Below are 15,136 nucleotides of genomic sequence, written 5' to 3'. Positions count from 1 at the left end.
GCACTGCCCAGCACAGCCCCCCCCACCCCCACCCCCCCCCAGGGCTTTCACTGTTGAGCTAGACGCACTATATCTACACTGCCTACAGAGATTCTGTGGGCTTCACTTAGCCGCCGCATGTGAAAAGGGCCCAGAATATTCCCAGAAACAGAAGCTTCCCAGAGCATTCCCAGAGACAGAAGCTTCCCAGAGCATTCCCAGAGACAGAAGCTTCCCAGAGCATTCCCAAAGACAGAAGCTTCCCAGAGACAGAAGCTTCCCAGAGACAGAAGCTTCCCAGAGCATTCCCAGAGACAGAACATTCCCAGAGACAATCAATGACTGAAACAGACAAACCCTGTCACTAAACTAATCAAACTCTGGACCCCAGAGACTGAGAGCACCCTGCAGGACTGTTTTGCTCAGACAGACTGGGATGTGTTTAAAGCTGCAGCCACGCTGGAGGACTCTTCTGTCAGCATACAGGACTATGCTGAGTATGTGACTGGGTACATTAGCACTTGTGTTGACAACATCGTGCCCACCATACAAGTCAAGAAGTTTCCCAACCAGAAGCCCTGGATAAACAGTCAGGTGCGCCACATGCTGCGTGCTCGCTCTCTTGCATTTAGATCAGGCAATGAGACGGAGTACAAAGCTGCGAAGTATGGACTGAAAAAAGCCATTACAGCGGCCAAGAGGCAGTACAGAGAGAAGCTGGACGGCTTCTACTCCACTGCTGACTCCGGGCGGATGTGGCAAGGCCTGCAGCACATCACAGACTACAGGACCACCACCAACACCATCAGCTCCACAGACAGCCTGCCGGACGACCTTAACATCTTCTACACCCGCTTTGAGACCTCCAGCCACAGCACAGAGAGGAGGCACACAGACACCGGGACCACCCGACCCCCCTCCCCTCCACTAACCATCTCATCAGGCCAGGTAAACAAAGCCCTGAGGAAGATCAACCCCCGCAAGGCAGCAGGACCAGACAACATACCTGGGCGGGCTCTCAGAGCATGTGCTAACGAGCTGGCTGATGTTCTCACCTCCATCTTCAACCTTTCCCTCAGTCACAGCACTGTTCCCTCCTGCTTCAAGACCACAACCATCGTCCCCCTTCCCAAGAAGAGCCAACCTGCCTGCCTGAATGATTACAGGCCAGTAGCACTCACTCCAATCATTATGAAGTGTTTTGAGAGAGTGGTACTGGCACACATTAAGAGCAGCATGCCGGACACCCCAGACCCCCTGCAGTATGCCTACCGGCCCAACAGGTCCACCTCAGACGCTATCGCTGCTGTCCTCCACTATTCCCTCTCCCACCTGGAAAACAAAGACTCCTACATCAGGACACTCTTTGTAGACTACAGCTCCGCTTTTAATACAGTCATCCCCCACAGACTCATCCACAAAATGTCCACACTTGGCCTGCACCCCACCCTCTGTGACTGGCTCCTAGACTTTTTGACTGGCAGGCCCCAGTCTGTCAGGATTGGCAATAGGACTTCAGCCAGCATTATTACAAATGTTGGCACCCCACAGGGATGCGTCCTCAGCCCCATCCTCTACACCCTGTTCACCCACGACTGTGTCGCCTCCCACAAGGACAACATCATCCTAAAGTTTGCAGACGACACCACAGTGATAGGATGCATCACTGGCGGGGACGAAGCGGCTTACAGGAGGGAGGTGGCCAGTCTGGTAACATGGTGCGAGGACAACAACCTCACCCTCAATACGGACAAGACGAAGGAGATGATAGTGGACATGAGGAAGAAGAGGGGACCTCATCGGCCACTGTACATCCGGGAACTTGAAGTAGAGAGGGTGAGCAGTTTCAAATACCTGGGCGTCCACATCAGCGAGGACCTCACCTGGACACTTAACACCACTCAGCTGGTTAAGAAGGCCCAACAGCGGCTGTACTTTCTGAGGAGGCTGAGGAAGTTTGGCATGTCGCCCAAGATCCTCAGCAACTTCTACAGCTGCATTGTTGAGAGCATCTTAACTAGCTGCATCACTGTGTGGTACGGCAGCACTACTGCTATGGACCGCAGACGCCTGCAGAGAGTGGTGAAGACCGCTGAGAAAATCACCAGGACTCCACTGCCCTCCCTGCAGAGCATCTACCACCGCAGAGTCCACAGGAGAGCCGCCTCCATCCTCAAGGACCCCACCCACCCCCAGCACGGACTGTTCACACTTCTACCCTCAGGCTGGAGGTATAGAAGTGTTAAATGCAGGACCACCAGACTGAAGAACTCTGAATTTCCTCAGTTGCCTGAGATGGAACAGGCGCTGCCTTGCCTTTCCCACCCACATCAGTTCTCTGGTGGGAAAGGCAAGGCAGCGCCTGTTCCATCTCAGGCAACTGAGGAAATTCAGAGTCTCCCGGAGGATCCTTCAGTCCTTCTACTCTGGAGTTGTGGAGAGCATCCTGGCTGGCAACATCACCGTCTGGTACGGTAACAGCACGGCCCAGGACAGGCGAGCTCTGCAAAGGGTGGTACACCTGGCAGAAAAAACCATGGGAGCTCCAACCCCCCCTCTCCATGCCCTGTACACCAGGAGGTGTAGGACCAGAGCCTACAGGATTATGAAGGACCCTCACCACCCGAAACATGGGCTGTTCCAGCCGCTGCGGTCAGGAAAACGCCTCCGCTGTCATGCAGCAAGAACAGAGAGGCTAAGGCTGAGTTTCTTCCCCCACGCCATCAGAATCGTCAACGATGACCCCACCAGTGCCCCCCTCAAGTCACTCACACATGCACTGTCATCTTAACACATATGCACACACATAATCATCCATCTGCTATTTATATTGCTTACTTATATGCTTACTGGTTATACTGTTCATATTGTTTATACTGTTTATACTGTCCATACTGTATATTTTTTAGTACTTCTATTTTATTTTATTTTATTCTATTTTAAAACGTATTGTTGCACTACTCTGTGGCACTGTCACTTTTGCATTTCACTGTATACTTGTATGCACGTGACAAATAAAGAAATCTTGAATCTTGAATCTTGAACTCCTTCTTTCCCACTGCCACCAGGCTCCTAAACAACCCATAGGAGATTAAGACTAATATAACCTTACTACCTCATAACCAGTTTGCATAATTGCACTGCTACGTTTGCACTGTTTATTATTATTATTGCTGCTATTTTTATTTTATGCCTTAAATTTTGCTGTCTTGTACATTTGTTTAGTATATATTGTATATTATTTTGTATTGTATATTTTACATTGGTTGACATTCTGCGGACAGCAAAGCAAGAATTTCGTTGTACAGGGAAACATGTTTTCTACTGTGCATATGATAATGAACACTTTGAATCTTGAATCTTGAGGTGACAGAATGTTAGGAATGCATGAATAAACGGGGGAAACAAATACATGTCCTGTACGTTGGAGCTGTTATCGTCAAAGATAGTACGAGGAGGTTTTTCATTGTTTCGATGTTATCAACACTGATAACGTCGGACTTCATAGTCATTGTCGTCAGCTGTTATCTGAAACACAATTGGGACTGAATCGGCAGAGAAAGCCGAGTCCCTCTGCTGTGTGATAGCCGGAGGAACATGAGTGGAGTCTGTGTGGGGATAACCAGTAATTCTCTGGCACCGTTCGTACGGTCGAATCCAGAATAGGATCATCTTTAATGGAGTATCTGGCTGCACCGTCACAAATACCATTGAGCTTCATTATGTTCCATATGCTGCGTGGAAACGATGACGGTCAAGGCCAAGGGTGGGTCTGATCCTGTCACTGACACGCAGCTGAAATCCTACTGGACTGCAGCCACACTGTAGTGGACTGGACTGAGGCCATACTAGCCAAGACAGAGAGCCATACTGTATATATACACACTATATTCTTATACAATAACGCTGTGTGTGCCGTTTAGAAGGTGCTTTTATCCGAAGTAACTTACAGTTAGTGAATGCATAATTTTGTTTTAATGTGATGTGATATGGCAACTACCAGCTTGTTCTACCAGAGACCCAATAACCAAACAATTCAGCCTCCGTCTGCCACGCTGGCGCCAAACGCCCAGGGCTTCACGGGCTTAATCATGAAAACTTTATAATGAGAGTTGCCCAAACTGTCTAAACCACCACCCCCTACCTCCGTCTACCTCAGCCCTCGTGCATTTTTAATCTTGAGGGGTTCGGCGGGGGAACTTGGTGACGGCACACAATGTTTTCTGCTCATTAAAAATGAATTGGTGGAATAGCAGGTGCAGATAGAGGCAGAATGGCCTCGGCCAACTGTGCTTTAATGAGACACTTCTACCCAGCACAGAGACAGAGAGAGGAGGCCAGAGAGACGGGGGGTCATGACGTGAGAGAGAGGAGGGTCTTATAGGGGGGGATGTAGAGGGAGAGAGAGAGAGGGGGGTGATGCGTGAGGGGAAGAGAGAAAGAAATATAGGCGTCGAAGAGAAGGAGAGGGGGATGAGAGAGAGAACAAGAGTGGGATAGAGATAAGTGAGGGAAAGAGTGTGTGTGTGTGTGTGTGTGTGTGTGTGTGTTGTCCGCAGTTCCTACGACCGCCTTTCTAGTTCTTGTTTAAGAGGATTTCCCTGGCTGCAGGTACATTCAAAGTTCATAGTTTACAATCTATGTTTAATCTATATAAACAATATTATATATATATATATAATAAAGATGTGGATTTTACAACTGTCAGACTACCGTTTATCACTGAAGTGCGCACATGTAGGCGTTATGCGTCCTGTTATTGGTGCAACGTGACGCAAGAATAGCATGATATTTAAATAGTCTAAACAGCTTAAAAATGTATCATGTAACTGAAAAAAATATAGTTAAACCCCCCCCCTGAAAGTCATGGTGTAATTTGGACACCCTGCCTGCCTGCCTGCCCGCCCGCCCGCCCGCCCGCCCGCCCGCCCGCCCGCCCGCCTGCCTGCCCAGAGCACATGCTCTCCTGAAATGCGGACTGTGACCCAGGTCCAGGTTCTAACACAGGTGAGCCCGGAGACGGTAGGAAACGTTAATCAGGGTTCATCTCCATCATTAGAAGTGGGGAGCAGCAGCACAGAGGAGGAACAATCAGACCCACTTCAAAGCACGGCTTCATGGTTCATTTGACAGTAATGAGGGAAGCAAAAATAATGTATTCACTATTGATGTGGCTTTTTTGCCTAAAGGCTAACTCAGATCAATTATGCAGAACATGCAGACTGCCATTTCAACCATGTATCTTGAATCATTGAATACACTTTTAAAATGAGAATTGGATGAGAGATTCCTAACTAACTTGACTGGTGAGATACACACAATGATATACTTCTCTGATTCAGGTTGATATCAGCCATCATAGCTGATCCCCCCCCCCCCCCCCCTCTATGGATGTCTAGATGTACTGACATTTTGACCAGAGGGGGTAAAATCTTTGCAGAAAAATTTAAAAAATGACATTTGCTGCAGATGAACAGCCTGGTTCGATGTCTGCTTTTGATAATGGATTTCAAATTGACTCCTAATTGACTGAAAATGAATTTCATTACTGTAATGGTAGTCTCACCAACTCAGACCTTGATGGCCATTTGAACAGGGAGCTTTGGGATAAAACACATTAGGTTCTCTATGAGAATCAGGCTAGGGAACCAAAGACACTTTGAAGGCTGCAAGAAGCAAAGAGACGTCTGGAAAGAACCTCTGTTTTTAGAGATTACAAATGTTGCAACGCAATTATGAAGTGGCTAAGTGCCATTTATATCTTCGAAGTAAGAGATGGAGTGAAATTGTTGCAAACAAATATGATAAATAAGTAAATTAGATAAATATCCCTGAGTGTGTGTGTGTGTGTGTGTGTATATATATATATATATATGTTAGTCTGCTTGCCTGCCTGCCTGCCAGTCTACAGTACGTCTATGTATGTAATCTAGACGTTATCCCTCCCTATCTAAACATAATCACATGATGTTTCATTTGAGAGTAGATACTATGTACAGGTATTTGGACCTCCTGTATTGCCTGGTGTGAAAATGATGATGCTGGACAGACCTGAGGCTCTCATCACAGACAATCCCTCCTAAAGACCTCTTCGCCCCCACTACCGCCCTGTACTAACCCTAACCCTAGAGACCGCTTCACCCCCACTACCTCCCTATACAACATTCTAGCATTGTGACTGCCCTGGTCTGAGCATTGATTACTTTATCTTATGATGACTGATGCATAGATGATTCACTTACTTAACCAAATGTATTTGTTGTAAGTCTCTTTGGATAAAGGCGTCTGCTAAATGTCATAAATGTAAATGTAACAATACAAACCAAGACGTTTTAGTGACATTAACAAGGCCTTTCAGTCTGAAGGACGACGGCCCCAGTGCCACACTCCAGTCAACAACTGTGCTTTTATTTGTTCTGTGATTTCTGGACTTGGATGTTTCATTCCACTAATGCACCGATGCACCTGTCAGATTAAAGGATTGGAGGTATTCCATTTATTTGTTGACTATAGTTGTTGCATCTACTCTCCTTGTATTTCAATAAGGGAGATTGGACTGACTTGTGGCGTCTATGTTTATCACACATGAAATGGCCCCAAACTGAAGGTATGTGGAAGAGTGGCGGATGAGAAAAAACATGAAAGTGTGCTGTGTGTATATATACACGTGTGTATATATGTGTATATATACACGTGTGTATATGTGTGTATATATACACGTGTGTATATATGTGTATATATACACACGTGTAAACAATGCCTTCGGTTGGTATTCAGACCCCTTCACTTTTTTCGCATTTTGTTGTGTTTTGTCCTATTCCTACTATTATCCTTGAGATGGACTCACTTCAACTTAGAGTGATTTGAGTGACTTAGAGTGATGTATACAATGCCTTCTGAAAGTGTATGTGTATATATGTATATGTGTGTATGTGTATATATGTATATGTGTGTGTATATATATATATATATATATATATATATATATATATATATATATATATATATATATATATATATACATACACACACACAGATACATGTATGAGTGTGTGAGTATACACTCACTGAACATTTTATTAGAACACTATACTAATACTGGGTAATACACCCTTTATTACAACACTATACTAATACTGGGTAGGGCCTCCCTTTGCTCTCAAAACAGCCTCAATTCTTTGTGCCATTGATTCCACAAGATGTTGGAAACATCCCTTTGAGATTCTGGTCCATGATGACATATTTGCATTACACAATTCCTGCAGATTTTTCAGGTGCACTTTCAAGCTGTGAATCTCCCGTTCTACCACATCCCAAAAGGTGTTCTATTGGATTCAGATCCGGTGACTGGGAAGGCCACTGAAGAACACTGAACTCATTGTCATGTTCATGAAACCAGTTTGAGGCGACTTTTGCTTTGTGACATGGTGCTTTATCATGCTGGAAGTAGCCATTAGAAGATGGGTAAATTGTATCCATGAAGGGATGCACATGGTCAGCAATAATACTGAAATAGGCTGTGGCATTCAAGCAATGATTAAAAGTGTGCCAAGAAAACATTCCGCACACCATTACTTGTGTTCCTAATGAAGTGCTCGGTGAGTGTGTGTGTATATATACATAAATAAAATATATTTTATATGCGTGCGTGCATGCGAGATAGAGAAAGATAAAGAGTTGGTTCCATTGCTTTGATTTTTGTTTTCCAGTGTTATTCATATTCAACATTCTGCTCCTCGAAGAACTGTGTAAATCAACATACATTTGAGTAATTAGGATTATTTATTTATTGACATGCAATCCTTTATTGATGAACCAAATAATTCCCTGAAAGAGACCCTTTGAACTCCAGTTACGATCTCTGCTCTCTCTTTCTGTTATATGTGCGAAACAAAAGCGATTAACAGATAACATATTTAGAGTAAACGGCCACATTTCAGCCCCGAATGCAAATGACTTCTGAGCTTCTGAATAACCAATTTATATTTACATCCAAAACCAGTTTGTCGGATGATTTCAGACCTCAAAGGGAGTCTAATGTCAACACGAGTCGCACACCATCGGTCGATCTTACTGCTGTACATGTCTTATCCACAATTGAATGGAAAAAGACGTGCGCGCATCTTTTCCATTAATTTGGGAGTTCATAACACTTCACTAATGTGAAGATTATATCGGTAAGATCCCTCGCTCCTTTCATCCCCGGGTGGGGAATAGTGTCATCAGGCTCCCTCTGAAACTTGTTCCATTTCTGTCCCGTTTCAGAGCGGCTCGTGTTGCTGCGGCGCCGCGCTGAAATCAAAGCTGTTGCTATTGGCGACCCCCTGGGAAGCCCCGTGAGGCGCTCCGTCGATGTTTTCTCCTGTCAACATCGCCAGAGAAACCGCCACTTATTGGCCTTGCGCAATCGATCACATTCACGGATAGACACGCGCACGCATACGCGCGCACACGAACGCGCACACACACACACGAATGCACGCGCGCGCGCGTGCACACACATGAATGCACACACACACACACTTGGGGAAGGTGAAATGAATAATTGCTGAGATACCGATATAAGTATTCAAGTATTCATAAAGATGACATGCACACACAGTGTCTGTCTTTCAAACAAGCCGAAGATAAACAGTAATTTCCCTTGAATGGTGGGTAACCATAAAACAGATCCTCCGTCACCTCAGTGACAGAATACACAGCAGGTAATACAACTAAAACAGCAGGAAAGACAAATACATCAACTCCTTCATTCAGAATCTGAGCACGAGGCAGAGATCTCTGTTTGTGTCTCATCTCGCCTTTGATCTCAAATTGAGGAAAAACAAAACATAACTGACATCTTACATTAACTCTACTGGACTGCAACCCCTCTGGGAACAGATTGGAGCTGAGCTTCTTTTCTTTGAAATGTTTTTGTTTCAGAAAACAAGGAAGGGGCAAAGGATGGTTATGTTGCACAGATTCCACTGGTGTGTGTTGTATAATATATGTTTGAGTGTTTGTGAACTCCGATTCACCAGGCTTCACCTCAGTGTGGCATTATTCAAAATGCACAGTGGTGTGAGCAAGACGATCAATAAATATTGATTTGCCAGTACGGTGGCTGCTTGGGCCAACAGTCTGATTTCAAGATGTGCCCAACACCCAGCCAGTTACAATCCAGCTCCAGTTCATAGGCTACTTAATCTCTTCATGCCCACAATTTCATTACTCCCCTTAGTACAGAACCAGAGGACGTGCGCTTTACATAATCATAGACGGGGTTAATATAGTTAATCCTTCCCCGGGAAGAGAGAGCTGGGTGGAGGAGTCTCATAATATGAATCAGAGAGCCAACAATGAAACCAGCAGTTTCTAGACGAGGGGGTTTCCACCCTGTATTTGGTAGATGAGGTGATCTTTTGTTTAACAAGACACAATTCTTATGGACATCCAAGCAGACTACTTTTTTCACATTTCAGTCAAATAAACTAAGCATATCTATTTCCAGTTAAGAAACAATAATTCCTGTGTCTAGATGTAGGATCAATTAAGACACTCAGGCCTTCTATGGAATACAATACAGCAGCACTCTTGTCCAAATTATGCTGTGATCGTTGGTAATCGTATCTCTGGGCTGGAGACAGAATTTCACACATGCGGTATTATTCATAGTGAGAGAGAGAGAGAGAGAGAGAGAGAGAGAGAGAGAGAGAGAGAGAGAGACCAATAGCAGCATGCCATTTGGCCCCAGATCAATCTATACATTCGGATTCAGTCTGCAGCTAAGTGAATTGTTAATCAATGATCAATCTTGTATTCTAATTGCATTATCCTCTCTGTCTTTGTAATTGATCGACACACACACACACACACACACACACACACACACACACACACACGGAGGTGGATGTGGGTTACTTCATATTCGGATGCATGTCTCGCTTGATTATTACCCCCCTCCCCCCACTAATTATCTAAATCGACGCTATTGTTAACAATATTACACTACAGGCTGACATATAGAAGGGGGTAGCACTCTGAATAATAATAGACATAATGTCATGGATAATCAAAACCGCTTAAAAAATAGGCCAATTTGCAGTATTGTTTTACTGGTGTGAATGAATATGTCCCGGACAGGTTGTAGTGTGTAAGGCCTGCATTATTGTTACCTTTAATTAGTCATCATTAGTCCAACTGGTCCAGCTGAATACATACAAATTAAGTATTACAATTATGAGGTAGGTCTATTGCAATTAAGATACATCTTACATTCTTATCAACTGAAACTTCTTGAAGCAAACTTAATCCACCATTATTCCTCTTCATATGAGGTCACCATGCCCGTTTCACACGACACGATAGCAAAAGAGACCATAAAGCTGTGTAAAGACAATACTGCAGTGCATAGCTTGGAATATCACCGACTGTCAAAACAAGCCCACAGTTTGCAATGTGAGTAAACAACTAAATCTAATCTGATGCACGGTTATCTAATTGTAGGCGACGGCGTGCCTCGGGCGAATCCATAATCGCTTCTGCCGCTGGCATCTGTTTTGCTATCAACACAGCCTACCGCATTAACGCGGATCTCTCAATCAACACAGCGAACTTACGTCTCTGAAGCGGTTCCAGTGTTTGATCTTGCGGCCGTACTGTGAAATGGTGGACAGCCACTGCTCATCCTCCATGAAATTCCCCGTTTTTTCCGCGTCTTTTCCGCTCTTGAGGTCCGTCTGAAAGGTGGACCCCACCAGCATCATCACCGGGACGAAAAGGCACCCCAAACCCGTCATTCCCACCATGGTCGCGGCTAGAAAACGCGCACACGGTCGTACTAGTTTCCCTGTCTTCTAGATGAGAAGAGGAGGATGCTGAGACTGGAGTGAAATGTGACCTGATTATAGGATGCTCCTTCCTACGGCTGCCGCGATGGAGAGAGAGAGGGGGTGGAGAGTGTCTGAGAGAGAGAGAGAAGTGATCACTGTTATATTACCAAATGTGTATCACCTGCGTATTGCGTACTCCATCGCCTCTTTTTACATAATACAAACAAAATAAAAATAAAAAACAAGAATGCAGTTTCTTAAAAAAGCCTGTGACAACTGTTAATGCTATTAGACATTGTTATACATACATTGAATACACTTACTGACCTCTAAAACACCATGATGGCATTGTATGGCTCTGTATGCAATGACCGTTTTCATAGTTATTGATGTAGCTCTGGCACAGCCACTATCTGGAGTCTGATCTGTGCCAAACAACATGGTCTCCCCACATGAGATTTTGTTTGTCAGTTTATCAGGCGCCAATACATGGCGACGAGGCTCTGCTCCGTGGCTGGGTGCTAGTACCTTTCAGACCAGGATTGTCCCTAGACTGGAGTTGTGAATGTGACAACACTGATGGTGTAGGTGACCTATATGGGCATGCCTATGCTACAGCATGTCCTGGAGAGAGAATGAGAGAGAGAGAGAGAGAGAGAGAGAAAGAGAGAATGAGAGAGAATGAGAGAGCATGAGAGAGCATGAGAGAGCATGAGAGAGCATGAGAGAGCATGTGTAACAGAGGGGTTGTCCGTTACTACTGGGGTGGACTGATATAGGTGTCCATTCTCTGTGGCTCAGTTGGTAGAGCATGGCGCTAACAACGCTTAGGTTGTGGGTTCGATTCCTGCTGGGACCATATATACTGCAATGTAAGTCACTTTGGATAAAAGCGTCAGCTGAATGGCGTAGATATATATATATATGATGGATGGTGTGTCCACTGTATGCAATGATTGTCCTTTTGTATTCAGGAGGAATCAGTCAGCCTGCAATGGCTGACATGCATAAGGGCAGTCCTGTGGGAAGACAGAGGCATGGGGTAAGCAGAGTATGGATGGTAACTACAAGCACACTCATTGGTTTGGAGCCATATCAGCTATTAATCTACATATGGAATTTCATTGTGTACCAGTACTGATGTTGGGGTAAACTGATTATTATGGAATGTCTAGGTACTCACCTGCTGTGTAGCGTTGCAGTTCCTGTGGGTGGCCCAAAAGACTCCCCTGGGGAACACACCCTGCCTTTTAAAGGTTCCAGGAGCAACCAGGCCGTTATTGAAGGGGGAATGGGAGCTCACAGATGAGGAAAACCTCGTTAATGTATATCCAGTAGTTCATGGCGTGGTCAACATGATTATTGAAGATGATGATATTTTGATGTAGTGTATTGTGTTGTGTGTGTTTGGGGGGGGGGGATTGTTGTTGTCAGTGTATGTGTCTGTCAGCGTCACCAGGGATGGTCTAGTCTAAGTAACAGGGTCACCTGGGAGTCCTATGGAAGGACTGGGGTTTGGTGTATTGGGGATTGGCAGGGTGGCTATGATGCTTATTACTATTCTATTGTTGATGCTGTAGAGCTGCTCTGCCTCAAACATTTTGTTGCATTGTATACTTGTATATGATGTATACACACCATTTAGTTGACGCTTTTATCCAAAGCGACTTACATTGCACTGAGTGCATAGATTTCAGTATAGATGATCCCAGCAGGAATGAAACCCACAACCTAAGCGTTGTTAGCGCCATGCTCTACCAACTGAGCCACTGAGGACCATGATGTAATGACAAATTAACTTGAATTTGAACTTGGTGCCCGTGGCCTGTGTGTTGGTTTGTGCTGGTTAAATAAATTCCCCATCGAGGGCTTACCCTCCTTCAGTCAGAATGTCTCCTCACTGAAACCTCCAAACCGTGCGCCAGTCCACAATGAGAGATCAGGCTCTGCTCTGCGGTGTTCAGATGTCACAAAGATCATGACTGCAGGGAAGGGCAGCATCATATTCACAGTGCAGTCTACTGACCACTTTACTCCTCTCTCTACCATGTACTGTACCATCTACTGACCTCTTTACTCCTCTCTCTACCATGTACTGTACCATGTACTGACCTCTTTACTCCTCTCTCTACCATGTACTGACCACTTTACTCCTCTCTCTACCATGTACTGTACCATCTACTGACCTCTTTACTCCTCTCTCTACCATCTACTGACCACTTTACTCCTCTCTCTACCATGTACTGTACCATCTACCACTTTACTCCTCTCTCTACCATGTACTCTACCATCTACTGACCTCTTTACTCCTCTCTCTACCATCTACTGACCACTTTACTCCTCTCTCTACCATGTACTGTACCATCTACTGACCTCTTTACTCCTCTCTCTACCATGTACTGTACCATGTACTGTACCATCTACTGACCACTTTACTCCTCTCTCTACCATGTACTGACCTCTTTACTCCTCTCTCTACCATGTACTGTACCATGTACTGACCACTTTACTCCTCTCTCTACCATCTACTGACCACTTTACTCCTCTCTCTACCATGTACTGTACCATGTACTGACCACTTTACTCCTCTCTCTACCATGTACTGTACCATCTACTGACCACTTTACTCCTCTCTCTACCATGTACTCTACCATCTACCACTTTACTCCTCTCTCTACCATGTACTGACCACTTTACTCCTCTCTCTACCATGTACTGTACCATGTACTGTACCATCTACTGACCACTTTACTCCTCTCTCTACCATGTACTCTACCATCTACTGACCTCTTTACTCCTCTCTCTACCATGTACTCTACCATCTACTGACCTCTTTACTCCTCTCTCTACCATCTACTGACCACTTTACTCCTCTCTCTACCATGTACTGTACCATGTACTGACCACTTTACTCCTCTCTCTACCATGTACTGTACCATGTACTGTACCATGTACTGTACCATCTACTGACCTCTTTACTCCTCTCTCTACCATCTACTGACCTCTTTACTCCTCTCTCTACCATGTACTGTACCATGTACTGACCACTTTACTCCTCTCTCTACCATGTACTGTACCATGTACTGACCTCTTTACTCCTCTCTCTACCATCTACTGACCTCTTTACTCCTCTCTCTACCATGTACTGTACCATCTACCTCTTTACTCCTCTCTCTACCATGTACTGTACCATGTACTGACCTCTTTACTCCTCTCTCTACCATGTACTGTACCATCTACTGACCTCTTTACTCCTCTCTCTACCATGTACTGTACCATGTACTGTACCATGTACTGTACCATCTACCTCTTTACTCCTATACCTCTCGTCCATGATCTGTACAGTCCTAGGAGCTAGCTATAGTCCCATCCCAGAGGGTGTGCAGTGAAATGCACCCTGTAATTGAAATGTCGGATTAATTGATGCCATCTTCATTGTTCCCCCTCGAAAAGAACGTTGTTTGTGCCCCTCTCTCTCCAAAGGCAGCATGCGGAAAGGATAATGTAATCTCTCCGATGAAAGGATAATGTAATCTCTCCGATGAAAGCAATCAAGTTTACCAGCAAACGGCGGGAGAGAAAATGGTTTGGATTAAAAAGGCGAACAGCAAGAGACACATTCAGATCATCTTAGTGGGTCTTTATTGTGAAGAGAGTGTATGTCTCATTTTCTAATGTAGTGCAGATCATTAGATCTGACGTAGAACCAGGTACAACTGCGAACGCACAAGGTAATGCTTTGAGAAATGACTGAATACTTGTCATCAAGAGTTCCTCCCAGGCCTGTTTGACCAATAAACATCGCCTATACTCAGCAAATCCACCGTCTGACATCTCTTTGTTATTGACGACTTCAAGTCCTTCAGCGTCAACACTGCAAGCGAATGAAGAACCACATGAGAATCCCAATGGGGCCATAATCATATCGGATGAGAGACACGCACACTAGTGACGAGGAGGCCAAAGGCAAAGAGACAGACCCAAACCCTCCAACCTGCTCTTTTTTTGTGGATGACAGGAATGAAAAATACACTTTACTTAGGCGTAGAAAGGTGGTCTCTATAATCCCATCCCAAAAGGCCATTTAGGGAAAGCGTAAAGTGACTCTCCCTCTTGTGTAATAACAAAAAATGATTTCTGTCAGTCAATGAAAAAATATATTATAATTATAAATGTTTTCCTATTAGTTCATTCATCTACAGATTAGCCTGATGTGGAAATCATGTAAATTTTTTGCCTAGCAATTTAGATGGTCAGAGATTTTCTTAAATATGTTTTAGGGCATTTCTGCTTTATGGGGATAGAGACAGTAGAGATTGACAGGAAGGATGGGTGAGAGAGAG

At 44.7% G+C, this 15,136-nt stretch overlaps 1 protein-coding gene across 1 annotated transcript in view; it reads right to left on the bottom strand.

Moving 5' to 3' along the window:
- The window catches only part of spock2 (SPARC (osteonectin), cwcv and kazal like domains proteoglycan 2), a gene marked incomplete at its 5' end in the record, with an annotated part of 34,403 nt that extends 23,634 nt beyond the window's left edge, over nt 1-10,769 (bottom strand). Inside the window, one exon of the mRNA XM_083694958.1 lies at nt 10,581-10,769. Coding sequence (XP_083551084.1) covers nt 10,581-10,769 — 189 coding nt within the window. The remainder of the gene's footprint in view (nt 1-10,580) is intronic.
- Nucleotides 10,770-15,136: the final 4,367 nt, after the last annotated feature.

This window comes from Argentina silus (genome assembly GCF_951799395.1).
Source record: "Argentina silus genome assembly, chromosome: X".
NCBI classification, from domain to species: domain Eukaryota; kingdom Metazoa; phylum Chordata; class Actinopteri; order Argentiniformes; family Argentinidae; genus Argentina; species Argentina silus.
This window is presented reverse-complemented; position numbering and strand designations above follow the sequence as displayed.